Source organism: Toxorhynchites rutilus, chromosome 3, assembly GCF_029784135.1.
Source record: "Toxorhynchites rutilus septentrionalis strain SRP chromosome 3, ASM2978413v1, whole genome shotgun sequence".
Lineage (NCBI taxonomy): Eukaryota > Metazoa > Arthropoda > Insecta > Diptera > Culicidae > Toxorhynchites > Toxorhynchites rutilus.
The window spans coordinates 34,005,878-34,022,586 of NC_073746.1; the positions used below are offsets into that span (position 1 = coordinate 34,005,878).

The 16,709-nt window shown below is 40.3% G+C and overlaps 2 protein-coding genes across 2 annotated transcripts in view; both read right to left on the reverse strand.

Annotated features, from left to right (window-relative positions):
* The window catches only part of LOC129773015 (uncharacterized), a 22,111-nt gene extending 7,514 nt beyond the window's left edge, over window positions 1–14,597 (reverse strand). The window contains exons 1-3 of the mRNA XM_055776565.1: window positions 14,528–14,597; window positions 13,906–14,459; window positions 12,986–13,827 (exon numbers count right to left, since the gene is read on the reverse strand). Of these exons, the coding sequence (XP_055632540.1) occupies window positions 12,986–13,827; window positions 13,906–14,459; window positions 14,528–14,597 (1,466 nt within the window). The remainder of the gene's footprint in view (window positions 1–12,985; window positions 13,828–13,905; window positions 14,460–14,527) is intronic.
* A 276-nt stretch (window positions 14,598–14,873) lies between these two features.
* On the reverse strand, window positions 14,874–16,457 carry LOC129773016 (uncharacterized). Its single transcript, XM_055776566.1, has one exon. The coding sequence runs from the start codon at window positions 16,455–16,457 to the stop codon at window positions 14,874–14,876; it is 1,584 nt and encodes a 527-aa protein (XP_055632541.1).
* Window positions 16,458–16,709: the final 252 nt, after the last annotated feature.

Genomic DNA, 16,709 nt, shown 5'->3' on the forward strand with positions numbered 1-16,709 from the left:
GAAAATTTCTTCCCATCCAGCTTGTGACATGTTGTTCAGTAAATTACATTTAATGCGACGTGCCGGAGAAACACTTTGCCACTCACTGAAACTAATTGTTGCCTTGATGAGCGCCAAACCGAAGCTGCTTTGTGCGGGTTTTCTGATTGTCGTGAGCAGCTTTGCAAGCCAACTCGAGCACTCCGACGGCCGAAACTCTATAATCGCTGTTAGGTATACTGGTGCTCCGGCACCAATCCGTTCGGCCTAGTTACCCTTGCGGAGCAATCAGTGAATGCGACCAACAGGGAACTTGAGACCTGCACGGTTCGAGTGAGACTTTGCCTTTCCCTTAACTTGTCCTCCTTTGTTACGTCCACGATACCGATGCCGTACAACCACACGGGTTTACGGTTTAAAAGAAAATAAGATATTTTTTTGGGGTCCGCGTGTTTTATACTCTAGCGGTACACACTCACAGGATAGAGACAAATCGGCAGACTCAGCCAGAGGGGCGAGTCCAACGAGACGAACGAATGAGCGTTAAAAGGGAGCGATGGCAAAAAAATACATTCATTACGATTTGTTCGCTCGTTGGATTCACATGCAGGCTAAAAAGGGTCCTTTTCAGGATCACAAAATGATCTTCAATCTAAAGAGTTTATTGTTTTGTTATCACTCGATATCCCCATCTTGTTCGGCTAAACCTTTCTGTTTAGCGATTGCATTTGCCACTCGCCACAGCTTTCATAGTTGGAAAATTTCTTCCCATCCAGCTTGTGACATATTTTACAGTAAATTACATTCAATGGCACGTCGCATTACCACCACTCAGTATCGGATTGGAGGTAATTTTAGCCTGTAATTGAACATTTGCGATGACAGTGGTACAGTGTCAACTTTCAATGTGGGGTAATAATTTGGACCACGAACTCTATGTTTACAAAAATGTCCAACTAAATATGTCGCATTACAGGTCCGTCCAATTAGCTAAATGTCGAGATAAGTGTAAATTACTGTACTTTCAATCTAGAAGCAATTTAAGAATTGGTGAAAATCAATAAGCTCAGAACAACTGCCAAATTCACATACTCATCAGATCCTGGCAAACAAATTATGAAAAAATCAATTTGTGTTTTATTATTATTTTGGATAATGTTTTAGAAAGCATTGAACTGTATTTCCTAAACTCTTTTTTGGAAGGTTTAATGGCCCTGAAAAGCGCCTTGTTTTATGGAATGGTTCCAATTTAGAAAACTTAGTACTCGTGGTTTTGAAAAAAAACCATTTCGAACGCCCTCGATGCCGCCTTGTTCTGAATTTGCCACCAAAGCAGTTTGTATAAAGAACAAACTTTTTTCTTCTGCTACCTGATTCCGTTTTGCGATTGCGTTTGCCACTCGCCACTCGCTGCAACTGCCTGTTGTTGTCTTGATGTCCACCGAACCGAATGTGTTCTGTTCCGAATGCGGGTTTCCTTATCGTCGCGAGCAGCTTTGCCAGCTAACTCGATCACTTCGGCGGCCGAAACTATATAACGCCGGCTAAGTGGACTGGTACTAACGCGCTCGGCCTAGCTACCCTTGCGGAGAACTCCAGATCAACACGGTTCGAGCGGGATTTTGCCTTTCCCTTCACTTTTCCTCCTTTACCATGTCCAGACATGGCTGCTTGGGTTGGTTTGTTGATGTGTTGTGATGCGAGCCGATGTGGTGTACGGTTTGAATGAGAATGATCGTTACGGCAGCGGAGCGGGGATTTTTAAGCTGACTGGCAGGCTCGAGAATTACGCATGTGTGAGACTACGACCATTGTTTTCTTTTTCCTTTCCAATCGTGCTTCATTCTATTTCGCTGCTGCTCTGGTTGCCCGTTTTGGTCGGTACGATTTGAGGAGCACAAAATGGACCAATCAAAAATGGGCACATAGTGCATTTTGACAATGCTTGATATTTCACAATTATTCAATTATTTATCTCAAGAAAAATGAAATGTTATTCGTTATGATAGATGCGTAGATATATTTCCTATCAATTGATGTAAAAACCTTTGCGATCTATTGAGAAATGCTCGAGTTATAAGTGTTCCAAATCTTGCATTTTTTCCTACTTGTTCAGTGCCTAGATTTCCATTTCACCCCCTATATCTTCCGGTTAGACGTAGTCCTACGTCAAAAGCAAACGACGATATCCAAGTTGGATTACCACTGGTGGGGTCCAATCTTAGATCGAAGCGCAGTGAAAGCAACGTGAACTGGATTGCTCAACAGTCCGATGCCGAATGAAAGTTTGCCTCATCGAGATCCACTGTTTATACTCTAGGCAAGTATTCCCCTTCATTCTTCTACTTTTCCTTTATTCAGGGAGACTTCAAATCATACGATTTCCCCTTCGTTGGTCGTCGATAAGTTGCTCGTTATTGACAGCTCTGTTCGGGAAAGCACACAAATGGACAGAACAAATGTATGGGAAAATGGAAACGCTTAGAGTTTTTATGAATTTTAACCATTTACAAACCAGGGGATTCTAATGTATAGCATATTAAACGAATCTTAGGGAATTTCCGATTCGTTTAGTATATAAATCGCCAAAATCCGTTCACGGCAAAAATAGTTATTAACGTTAACTTTATTTCATAAAAACGTGACCTGTTTTCTGATTTGGCACCCTTAATGAAAGACGTAGTTCTACGTCAAAAATAATAATAAAAATCTACTTATGAAATTCATTATGAATTCTAGATACAAATAAAACGAAGAATTCTTAAAGAAACTAAATTGTAATGAGTTTATTCGCTATTACCACTTTTAGAAATCTCCAGTCTTTTTATTCTGATTAGTATAAAGTCATCCTTATCACTTGAGCATTCCTGATGCGATTCTGGTTCAACAGTCGACGAATTCAGGAAGATCTCAGATTCGACTTCAGACTTAGTGATAAAAGATTCAATTAACAGCTGTGTAGATTTGTTTTGCTTTTTTTATCATTAAATTTATTAAAGAGATTTTCAGCCGAAAGCCGAAGATATAACTTTCTTTTACTTTTCATTATTATAGATATTCCTGGCATTCGAAGAGTTTGAAAAATTGACACAAACCACTCAGCAAGACTCCAAAAATGCAAGTAAATTGATAACTTGCCAATTCTGGAACATAAAATCGCACTCGTAGTCAAAACTATAATCCTATTTTACTTGTTTTCATATGAACTACATATATACATTCTTCAAGTTTTTCAAAATTTGTTATTTCATAAACCTTGCAAGAGCGAAATCGTGTAAAACAAGTACCGTGTAAATACAGGGATAAGTGTATTGTATTGTTTCGGTTTTTATGAAAACGACAATACCGACATATTATTTTTGTTGTTTAATAGGGCTATCTAGAAAAGCATAAGAACGACAAAAGTTCAGAAAAAAATATGTTGTAAACATTTAGCGAAACATTTAAATGTTCATATTTCTAGTATTCGATTTTTAGTCACAGCTTATGGTCATGCCAATCAAAACCAAGGAAATCGGCATTGCACATACATACAAGTTGAGAAACTTTTGTTTCCACCATACTGTGTTTCCCTAACACAGACTTGTTAACAAAGGTGCTTGCGAAAATGGACGTTGCAAATATATGGTCGGGGTTCTGCCCAAACAAACCATGCGCCAAAAACATTGTTTTGAGATATTTCAATTTGTAGTTTGGGCCCCACTAATTGACTGCGTCTGATCAAATGTATCATTTTATCGCTCACGTATTACAAACAGGATGTCAAACATAATACCCCCTTTCATGCTGTAAGCACACATCTCCGTCAATTTCTGATTCAGAACCTTTAGAAATATGAAAAAAAAACCAAAATTATGTTTCTGCTAGACACGCAAAACTTCGTTTTTTTGCAGCGAACCAAGTCCATGCTAGCTATTAACATAATATCATTACATATCACATTAGTATTTTGTAACGACTTTTGACTAATTTCATGAATGGTATATATATATATATTGACTCACTTTTGCTGTTTATGACAAAATAATATCTTAATAAATGATAATAAATTGATTTAAGATTGCATTACACTTGGTTCGCTGTGGTTGAACGTAATTTTGAAAAATGTAGATCAGCGCTTCTACACTTCATTGCAGGCTGTCTTACTTACCAGATCCCGACGACATTTGACTCCAGGAGCTGTCCGAAGCATAAAAAAATGTTGAAGACTCGGATCTGCCTTCTTGGAGGAAACGATCACTATCATCCGATGTCATATTGTGGGTTTATGGTTTTATGGTTCGCTTTGGTTGAATGCAATTTCCTTTTTTTACAGTCTGCTACACAGACTTTTCGTTTTGGATCTGTTGTCCATCACCGAATGACATGGTCAATTTACAGTCCATAGATTATTATTTTCTGCATCCAATGGTGTAAGCAACTCAATTTAAAAAAAAAATGGTGCTTGGTTCGTTTTGGCAGAATCCCGACCATATGTGAGTCGAGGGCATTTTTGTATTAAAAAATTGTGTATTGTGAGTAATTTTATTATGTTAAAACATTAACATTTGGATAGAATTGGGAAGAAGGAGTATGGAGTAGAGTTGGAATGAAACATGTTGAGCAGATGGAATGGAATGAAACATGCCTAATGTTGATTTTACATAGATAGACACATACAGCTCGATACAAGAATGGAAGATATTTTGAATAAGGAATGCAATTTCACACCCTCGAAGAAGAAGAAGCCCTCCGTATCAAAATGTGTCAGCAGCATAAGGGATTTTTTGTGCTAGTGTAGATATGGAAGAGTATCCAGAATTTTGGAATATGGATATATACTGCATTTATTTTAAAGTATCATTCATGGAAGTATGTTTTCAAATCCTAGTAGGAAAACCTTTCTGTTGCATTTTCTGGGGCTCGATCCCACCTCAAGCGGAATATAGGAGCAATGATGTTAATAGTTGGTAATCGATATCTGTTGTCAGCGCAGTTCAATCGTAAAGTGAGGACGGAACCAAGTAACCGAAAAACGTGGAATTCCGTGGTTCTACGTCGAAAATGCGGTCATGTCCTAGATACAAACCCTTACAATTTTTAAGTCAGATATTTTGAATACACCTTTAGGGCGTGGTGCATAAATTACGTAACGTTAAAAAGTTCTTGTTCTTGAAATATTAGAAAATGCACACTGCTGCTGGACATCACGACTCAGGTTCCGACATCGTATAGAAACTTTACAAACATTATTTTCATTATATAAAGTTGGTTATATCTGAAGAACAGTTAGTGTTCCGTCTGCTGGGAACTGTGGGGTGGACTGTATTTTTGTTATGTTGTTCCACTCATGGAGACAACGGGTGCGTGGAAGAAACCCTCGTGTTTCTCGCGCTTTATTCGACGGATGGGATCCCTTGTGGCTCCGCTCCGTGCTGTGAAAGGCCTAAACTTTTGGGATGTGCTTCGGAAAGGGTTTGAGCAGTGCAGAATGAACACATGGTGTTTGAGTACTATCTACACTTTATTCATTATAATCATAATCACTGAATACTAATATATACACTATATTTACACTTATGCGATTAATGCGCATGCGAATGCGCCATTATTCTCTTGCTGGTAGAATTGCACTCCTGTAGAAAATCTGCTGCTGATGTTATGGCTACCTTTGCAATAAGTTGCTAGTCTTGCTATTTGCTCTGGATTTGCACTTTGCACTTGCTACTTGCTCGACGGTTGAATAACGACTCCCCTCGGTCGGGAAGCTATCTTTGTGTGTAGTGTTGCACCCGAATAGAAAAAGGGGTGGGGACTTACGATTTAAGTTTTCCCTTCTCTCTTTCTCTCTTCAGTGCGTTTGACGGACTGAACAGTTAGTCCTTGGATAAAACATTATTGTTTTTTTTTTCATGTAAAATCGTATATAAATTCAATTTCTCATGTTTTTTTCTTATATAATAAGTATTTCGCATTCAAATTTCATAAACATAGCACGTACTGGCAAACCTTTTCTTTGTGTGAAGGATAGGGACTGCACAAAAAAAAATCGCCCAAAATTCGTACTCTAACTTCATCAGTAGCTGTGAGTGTATTGAAATCGCTGTGCTCGAAACATGTTGTTATTAGAAATCATGTCATGGACAATTGGAAAATTGGAAAATTGCGATGCAAACTTGCTCTTCTCATACTGCCAGTTGATAACAAACTACATATTCCCATTTGTGGAGGTGATCTGGCGTAGTGGTAAAACCCGTTCCTCTCACACTAAAGGTCACGAGTTCAATTCTCACTCCTGACATTCTTTCAAAAACTGAAGTAAAGTGGGGGTCTCCGTAGCCACATTGGTTGCGCGTTCGCTTAGTAAGCGATCGATCGTGAGTTCAAAACTCAGGGCCCTCATTGACCATCTTTGTGTTGTTACAGAATAGCTACGTCCACGCAACAATCATCAGCGATGGAGATCGATCCACGGTCGAATAAAGATCGATTCGTCCATACAACTGCTCTGCTCTGCAAGAAACATCGGGCTGCTGTTCTATAAATAACTCAACAATGATCAACAACTGTCTCCGCTGTCTGGTCTAACTGGATAATGGAAGAACAGATAGAAAACTCTTACGCCTAAATGGCTACTGTGTAAATGTGTACCATATGCAATGGTATAGTAGGGAATAGTCTAACGTCGAAAAATGGCAACTATGTAATGTGCTAATTATAGATATGATAAACATGTGACATGTACACGATTAAAATTCGGCTCTGTTACAGCTAAAATGCTAATGAGCCTAAAATAAACAAAAGGGATAAAAAAAAAGAAGTAAAGTGACGAACCAGCCAAAAGTTCAACACAACACAACACACAAAGTTCAGTCACTACAATACAGAAAAAAAATATTACGCTTCGAAATATATGTTATCGTAATGGTCTGGTATCGTGAAAGCATGGAACGTGGGTGTCAATTATTATAAGATTAATCCTCTAATAAGTGGCCTATGCACTTTCGCGGATAAACAAATCAACTCTTTGCTCCCTCCAAAAAGCTCCTACTGACACTTTAAAACAAACAAAACAAAGCATGGTAATTAGCGGACATAGTATTTATGTAGAGCGATGAAATTCATATCACAGATCGGAAACAACTAAATGACCAATAACTTCATCGAATATGATCTTTTTAAAATACAGCACTAGAAAATGGAATCACACAAAAAAATCGTACAAACAAAAAAATCATGCGTCTCCATAATGACGTTCCCAATATATTGAATCAATGGAGACGTATGGTTTTAAAAAAATGAAACACTCAACAATTCTGAAAAAAAATATCTCAAAAACGATTACTCCGCGTTCGCCATGATTTTTGAAAAATAAAACAACCTTTATTGTCGATTTATTGCGATATCCTACATTGCCGTGTTTTGACATCTCATTTTTCGATTTTTATGAGCTTCTAAACAGTGATTTTTGATGAAAAATAACTCATTTTTAAGAAAAATTGCCGCCATTTTTGCAATTTTCCGAATTTTCAAAACTCCTATGTGATGATTTAGGTATTGTTCTAAAGTTTCAAAAAATTCATTGGAATTAGTTCTGCGACAACTCGTTGCTTCAGAACCGATACCACCAGCAAGGTAACGATTTTCAGACAGCATTTACGCATCCAGCTGTCAACAGCGTAATAATCATTATACGTGCAATCAGAAAATAGAAAATACATCTTCAAATATACATTGAGCAATAACTAAAATACCCGAACACTTCACTTTATTCCTAACATCCGAAGAAAAATCACGAAAATTAATTATTTTTCGACCTCCCAGACATGACCCCCCCCCCTTCCTTAATACAATTCACGGCTGGAATTGGAAAGAAGGAAACGTTCAAAAAGGATCTAACACTGTAATTGCGATCTCTTGGGCAGGGTTATCATATCTACAGAATAATCTGTATTTATACATATTTTTCAGACTTTTTGAAACCAAGAATCTGTAGATACAGATTACAGATTTTTTTGGTTTTCATACAGATTTACAGATTTTCCAAAAGAACGATCTAATATTAGTTACGGTTTAATCTCAATAATATTTTTCCCAACTCACCAATTTCATTCATATAGCATTCGAATCAGTCTGAATGAGAGTCATTTTGGCATTCATATGTAGTGAGTAGTACTGCTTTCTCATGTTCAATCTAAGTTGAAAAGATGCTAAAGTCTGCGTCATCGACTTACAATAAATAAATAACAGCCCATAAACCCAGTGAATACGAATTTTTACGTGGATACTATCAACATTGTGAAATTTATAATAAGCTAAGATTATGATTTAAGATTGAACTTATAAATTTAACTCTTTGTGGTCGTATCGAATTTCGCCATGTGTGTCGTACTGGTCGCAATTTTTTTTTACATGATAAAGCAGTGATATATAACTTTGTGAGATTATGAAAGATGAACAAGATTCCTTAATTTTTTTTGTATACTTCTGATAAAGATTTACTAAACAATGTTTTTATGTTTATGATCAAAAATATTTGCTGTAATTCTTCTTCGTGTGATATCTTTCGCATGTATCACAAAAACAATTAGTTTGACGTCTTTCGCCTTTTATCTTTTTGTTTGAACATACAGAACAATGTTCTTAACATCTACACAGTGCAATACATGGAGTTTTCCATTAATCCTTTCCTCAAGCATGGATGACAACTTTTGTGAACTGATACATTGTTGCATAAATTATAATATTAGTATACTGCTTTGCTGTGGTGGCTGAAAGCAGACAAACTACCGCAAAGGGTTTATACAGATTTCGATACAGATTTTCTGAGAAACAACACAGATAAAAAGATTTTTAGAGACCAAAAACACATATTTTTTTATGGCAACCCTGCTCTTGGGTACGTTTAGTGTCTATTTCTGTAAGGGGCAGTATGCGATTTGTCTAGATACAAAGCCAAGGGCTTATAACACTTTAAGCGCTTCTTCTATATATGATGCTGACACCAATTATATCGGTTCCCAGTTATCCTTTCTCCAAGAACGAGGTAACTTTGGGCAGTAACTATGTTTGAATAGCTTCTAGAGGCAAAAAAGGGTTGAAGGGTAAATTGCTTAATCGCGCTACATAACGGAAAGCTTCAGCCTGTTTGAAAATTGCTTGTGACTTTGCTGGTATTCGAAACTAGATTTTTAGAAGTATGTTGTTTATTTTTATACGTTCGGTTCAGTACAAGAGTGAAACGTTCAATCGCATTATATTCATCTCTGAAATAAATATGTTTTCTTGTGAATTGCCATAAAATCAAGGTGTAAATTAAACTCTTTTCTATAATTTCATCAACAAATTCAAAGAATGACAAAAATTACAATTTGTTCCATCATACATAATCACGCTGCATAAAAAGAAGGCTTCATTCCCTGCTCAGATCATTCGTGGAATTTCTACCTAGGGCTAATTCTGAGCTTCAGACTCTCCCTTAAAGAGTGAAGTGGAGTGTGATGCTCATATAATTTGCATATTACAGCAAGATGAAAAAAAGCTTCTCGCAAATTGTATCTACCGTGCGAAGTAATTATTTAATTCACTAAATTTACAATTAAGGCACGTCTTCGTCCGACACGCAAAATTGTAGCGAAGGCAAATAATTTGATCGAATTAGAATTCTACATCCATGCGCTTGAGTTGTCGCCCCCGCAAGAGGCGTGTCGAATTTTAAATGTTTCTTCTCCTACATGGAGTTCTACTTCGCTGATGCGAAAATTGTAGAAATTCGTTGTGTAAGTGATTAACTCAGCCAACGTAGCATATGTAAATGTTAGAGTAGCATTTACACCGTAGTAGAAAGTATTAGTTGTTTACATATTAAACTCTTTAATCAACAATTCCATGACAAAACTATCTATATATATAAAAATTACTCGGAAATTAATCAAGCAAACGAAACCAAATTTGACATGTGGAGGTTTTAGGATGCAATAAATGTTTCTATGGTGATAAGATACTCCTTCCCCCTCTCTTAGAGGGGGCTGCCATACAAATGAAACACAATTTTTTGCATTACTCGGAAATTAATCAATCAAACGAAACCAAAGTTGGCATGTGAAAGTTTTAGGGTGCAATAAATGTTTCTATGATGGTTAGACAGTCCTTCCTCCACTCAAAGGGGGGGCTGCCATACAAATGAAACACAAATTTCTGCATTACTCGAGAATTAATCAAGCAAATGAAATCAAATTTGGCATGTGGAGGTTTTAGGATGCAATAAATGTTTCTATGGTGTTAAGATACTCCTTCCCCCTCTCTTAGAGGGGGCTGCCGTACAAATGAAACACAAATTTTTGCATTACCCGAGAATTAATCAAGTAAATGGGCGGGACGAAGTTTGCCGGGTTAGCTAGTCATATATATTTATTGATAATAATTTATTTATTGATAATGAAAAAACGCAGTCTCGTATTCTAGAGACACTGTATGTTCAGAACTTTCTTCCAAGGCATAAACTTTCTTTACATAAATAATTCAGGAAAGTTTTTTTGTTTATAATTTTCAAAATATAAGGCCTTATGTGTGCTTCAAAACTCTCGCAACATATTGTATACCGTCTTCCTCGAAGGTAAGATAAATTTTTATCAACCAAAAATTGCTTCGTGAATATTGATAATTCGAATGAATCGCATGACGTTCGGTTTTCCCACGCGAATAAATCATCAACACCACCGTAATTCGTGCCTAAGTATTCCATCGCCCGAATTTGTATTTCCCATCAATCAACTCACATTACTAGCTGACAATTCCTCAACAATCCAATATAATCACCTCCCACCTAGCCATCAATAAATCACATACGGCTGTTTTCATATAACGAAAGTGGCTCCAAATTCACATGATACGAGCATGATTTATTGCCGGTTGACCTCAAGCCAACCTTTGAGTATCGATTCATCACAACAAGGGGCGATCCGTTAAAACGATTTTCTCTCTTTCACTATCTGAATTGACGAAGTTTGGCCACCGGCGAGGAGGTGATGCGAGGGGAAAAGCTTGGCAAGCCGTTTCCATAAATCAAAACTTTCCTGTAAATATTTTCTTCTCTCGCGTGAAACCTTGATTGCTCGAATATATTACGGATTTTCTTTTAATGTCCGAGTAATTTCCCCTGACCGAACAAATTGACCGATTTTGGTCCCGGAATCACCACTAATTATTGAAGATTGTGGGAATAAATAAGACAAACAACTCCTACTAATTCCGAGAGGCCCATTTCCCCGCTGAGGTCGGGTGGATGGACGGAAGAAAAAGGTTCCCCCGGTTTATCCCATCGCTGGGAAAGTTGTTGGAAAGTTAAGAAATTAGTGTGAATTTATGTATCGAAAAGGTTAGCCGGGATTAGGCGATAGAAGTTAATGACTGATTACACTGTAAAACCCTTGAGAAAGGTAGAAAAGATATCGTTGTTACGGAAATTTTTATGACGCCATGGAAGCTAAGCACTCGTGGTTAGTATATAAACTAATTCGGGATTTCCACCAATCAACAACATTGAGAAATAGTTCTCTGCTACACGAACATGTTGTTGAATCACTCAGCAAATTCTTCAAAATGATAATTAGCTACTAGTCAAGTGAAAGTTTCTAACTTTCGGATAGTGCAAACACGCATTTATCAACATAAGCTTCCCGTTCCATGGTCCGCTGAAAATGAAGCCCCAATGTGCTGTTTAAATCTGTATGAAAAAAATCAAAAAGATATTGGTTGAACACCAGTTCGATATTACGTTTATATGTGCGTACCTGCCAAAATTTCCTCATTGTCCAATTTTAAATATAGTACACTGCCGTTCTACGCATAGTTGTCCCATGTTCCATAATCAGCAACTGAGAAAAACGTATTCAAAGTATTTCGGTTTAGCTATACATTGGGTATTTTATAAGCAGAGAACTATTGTTTAATGAAATGTGAAAAGATCCCCTCATTTGAATCAATCAAGCTTGGTTACAGGTTTAAAAATTCATGGTGAGGCATTTATGCCTAGAACACAATTAAATTAAATATCAATTGGAACAATTAAACTTAATGTCGTTTTTTGAAATACTGGGAACACAACAATAAGTTTTTCTGTGTTTTTCCGAAAGATTATGCATAAAAAACATCATTTTATAAAGAAAGGAGTTAGCTGCTACACCTTTGCGTGTTCTGTTAAACTTTATTTTATTTGTTCGAGAATTAGTACGTTCTTCCAAACTAGAAATGAGTAAATTACCACTCTGAAAGCGTGACATAAAATTCTTGTACGAGCCAGTTGGCCGTATATGCTGGACCGAAGGTTTTTCTTCGCCGTCGAAAACGGCTGCCAAAAGGGCCAGTGAAATGGTAGCACTTAACACAATTTGGCTATCTACAGCGCACAGTAGATCTCTCACCGGTGGGGGAGGGTAAATGTACTTTTGCTTTCCCACTTTTTCACCAAAGTCGCGGACAAGCACTTACTTTTGGTACTTTTGGAATTGGGAGATATTATCACGAAATATTCTATTGTACGAAAGACGACCGTGTTATCGCAATGAGGAATGTATTTCGACTGTACTTTTTTGGTTCGGGGTCAGTGGTCATATAGATCGACTACTGACCACGATCGTTCGGGTGATCACGGTATTTCTCCTAATCTCTCTCGCTATTTCGATGGTATATAGCAGTAGATTTAGGGTAATACAATTAATTGTTGCTTTATCGCTATGGGGTTGGGAAATTATACTATAGGGCCTCAACATTCCGGCCACCTTTGAAATAGCATTTCAACGCATTCACACTTCTTAGAACTAACACTTCTGCATCATGGATTGGCACCGCCGTTAGAGGATTGCTGGCTCGACTCTCGGTTGATCGGTTGATCGGATGATCGTGCTACACTCGGCAGTGATGCAGTTGGTAGATTGAGTGTGTTGAACTCGATGACGTCATCAATAAAACAAAAAAGAAGACCAGGTAGATCATACGGGTTGGTTAGAATTATTGGAACCATAATTACCTGGTTTCTGATGATATGCGCCTCGAGCCAGTGTTCGACGGGTGCATCGGAATGATCGCTGGATATTGGCAGCAAAGCAATTCGTGCACGACGTTGTCCGAGGATGAAGTCTTCAGTGTGACCACTCTCACGATTCCGTCCTTCCCTGGATGGACCTTGACGATTCTGCCGAGAGGCCATTGGGCAGGTGGAAGGCAGTCGTCCTTGACAACGACGAGCCGTCCGATCTCGATCTTGCTGGGTGACTTGCAGCCTTGAGCAGCTCTGTACTGCAGCTGCTGGAGGTATTCTGGGTACCAACGTGCCCAGATTCGTTGGAGGTGACGCTGCGTTTGCTCCCAATGATTGAGCCGGTTTTCGGGAATATTGATGAATGTAGCTTCGGGAACGGATTGAAGGTTTGAGCCCACCAGGAAGTGACCAGGTGTCAAGGCTTCCAGGTCTGATGGCTCTGACGACAGCGGCGTTAATGGACGCGAATTGAGGCACATCTCGACCTGCGTTAGTAAGGTGAGCATGTCCTCGTAGGCAAGACTGGTATTGCCAATCTCCTTGAGTAGGTGGGTCTTCGCGGACTTCACCGCAGCCTCCCACAGTCCTCCAAAATGAGGTGCACGGGGCGGGATGAATCTCCACCGGATCTCATTATTTGCGCACCAGGAAAAGATTTGGTTCCGGTCAACGTCGTTCTGCTTCATCATTCGATACACGCGATGCATGGCGTGCGAAGCTCCCTTGAAGGTCGTGGCGTTGTCGGAGTGCAGCTCGGTAACCTTCCCCCTTCGAGCTATCAGTCGACGCAGTGCGGCGACGAATGCGGCAGTCGTAAGGTCACTCACGAGCTCAATGTAGACAGAGCGTGTAGAGAAGCAAATGAAAATTGCCACATATACCTTCGTTGGGCCTCATTTCCGGATTGCCGACTTGACATAGAATGGACCGCAGTAATCTACGCCACAGACGGAGAATGGACGCGTCGGAGTGACACGGGATGCAGGTAGATCTGCTATGGTTTGCCGAATCAACTGCGGCTTGCTACGGAAGCAAGTGATGCACTGATGATAGGTGCGTCTAATGAGGTTTCGTCCGCCGAGAATCCAATATTTCTGGCGGACAGTTGACAGCATCAACTGTGGGCCAGCGTGAAGAAGTGTTTTGTGGTAGTGCGCAGCGAGCATACTCGCTAATGGATGCTTGCCGCTCAGGACAATCGGGTGCTTGGTGGGCTCAGGTAAATCAGCATTGTCTAGGCGACCTCCTACGCGAATCAGTCCGAATATATCAACATAGGGCTTTAACCACTTCAACGGACTTGATTTGGATACGCTCGTACGTACAACGAGATCATTGCGCTCTTCTTGGAAGTTCTCTAAATGCGCTAATTTACAGAGGATTCGCTCGGCTGATAGGAGTTCATCGGAATTGAGGGGGTTACACGGCTCATTGGATCCTTTCGGTATACCATAAATGATCGCTTTGGAACGACGAAGGTTGCACGTTCACGAAGAGCTTGCAGATATCGCAACCACCATGCGACCATACGGCGAAGTTTAGAAAAACTGGAATATTTGGAGAACAGGTCTTCGTGGAAAGTGCTTTGGATGGCTGTCATTGCTACAATGGGAATTTTACGGCATTCATGGGATACTTCGACGGTTTCTTTCGTTGGGAGTGCTCCTATTGGCCAGAGCTCAGGAGGAAATTTTAACCAGGATGGACCATTCCACCACCTTGCCTTGTTGAGAAGTTCGGCTGGATCCAATCCTCTGGAGATGTCATTAGCTGGGTTGTCCGAACCAGCAACGTGATTCCAATTATCGATTGGGGTAGAAGAATGAATTTGACTCACACGGTTGGCTACGAACGTTTTCCAACGTCCAGGTGATGATCAAAGCCACTGTATCACGGTGGTGGAGTCCGACCAGAAGAAGGCATGTGGAACAACTCTCAATGACGAAGCGACTTTGTACAGCTGCATGGAAAGATGAGCTGCGCATAACTCTAATCGAGCTATAGTATGACGTACTGCTAGGGGTGAAACTTTAGACTTGGAGACCAACAGTTTCACGGATACTTCCTGGGCAGATTGCGCACGAACATAGCAACACGTGCCGTTAGCCTTGTCTGAAGCATTAGCGAAGAAATGAAGTTCGATGCTGACGGCCCCGGCGATGGAAGCAAAACGTGGAATTCGAACTTCTCGAAGAAGGTCAATGGTACTGTGGAACTCTTTCCACTCTTGCTGTAGCTTTGGAGGTAATGGTTGGTCCCAATCGTAGCGTTCGTTGCCGGAGGATTTCAGTGTCCACAGGCACTGCATGAACAGCTTCGCTTTCGTAACGGCTGGACCAACTAGTCCCAATGGGTCGAAAATTTGGGCCACGTAGGACATGATTCTACGTTTGGTGAGTACAGCAGCTGGCAGCGGCAACTGTACCTTGAAACGAAAGATATCGGTTATAGGCTCCCAGATTAGACCGAGAGAGCTGACGGATTGAGGACCTTGCAAATCGTGCCACGGCTGGATTGATCGTTCTTCGGGTGGAATGTCTTCAAGAACTTCGACGGAATTCGAAGCCCACTTCTTCATCGGGATTCCAGCAGAACCAAGCATCGCTGATACTTCACCTCGAATTCGGATGGCTGACTCGACATCATCGGCACCTGACAGAAAGTCGTCTACGTAAAAATCGTTGGCTACTGGTTTCGCAGCGGAAGGAAATAAGTGGGCCGCATCACTCGCCAATTTTTGGAGAGTTTTTGTGGCCAAATATGGGGCAGAAGCAGTGCCGTAGGTCACGGTTTGCAACTCGTAGGTAGCTATCGGTTGGGATGCATCAGTACGCCATTTGATCCACTGGTACGGTCGGTCTGCCTTGTGGAGAAGCATCTGACGGTACATCTTCTCGACGTCACCGTTCTGGGCAATGGGGTAGAAACAAAAGCGCATGATGAGTGACAACAAATCGTCTTGAACGACAGGTCCGACAAGTAGGAGGTCATTCAAGGAATATCCCGATGCTGTCTTGCACGCTGCATCAAACACGACTCTCGTCTTCGTGGTGGTACTCGATAGCTTGAATACGGGATGATGCGGGAGATAACAGTGTGTAATCGAGTTGTCCACGGGTTCGTTCAGATGTATCATGTGACCGAGACGCTCATACTCCTCCATGAATTGATGATAGGATGATTTCATGCTGGGGTCACGCTCGAGACGGCGTTCTAAGCTGAGGAATCGGCGTTCGGCAATGGATTCCGAATTTCCCAAGAAGACGTCCGGATTGTCCGTTTTGGGCAGGCGAACTACATATCGCCCGGTAGAGTCACGAGTTGTTGTTGCTGCATAGAGCTCTTCGCAGGCTTTCTCCGTGCTGGAATGAACGGATTGGTTCGGAATCGTCTCGATCTCCCAGAACCTTTGTAGAGTTGCATCCAACAGGGCATCAGTGCTGGATATGGTACATACCATTGAGTTGGAGGAATCTTGGGAAGTTCAACCGCAGAATGTCCAACCTAAGTACGTCTCGATGATGTAGGGGAAACCTGGGCCTAGGTCAAGTTTCTTCCCGGTGTGTAGCCAGGATCAGCCAACTGCACATTAGGGAGGTTCCACGAAGAGATTTGGACGTACATGGTGGGTAGGTCAGCCGTGGGATGCTCGATAACGAGGAATTGAAGCTTCGTAGAGAAAGACGCGACTCTTGACTGGATTGTGGTGGTT

What these genes read in the sequence shown, in the direction of transcription:
- LOC129773016 (XM_055776566.1), bottom strand. Translation starts at nt 16,457, where the DNA reads ATGGTATGTACCATATCCAGCACTGATGCCCTGTTGGATGCAACTCTA.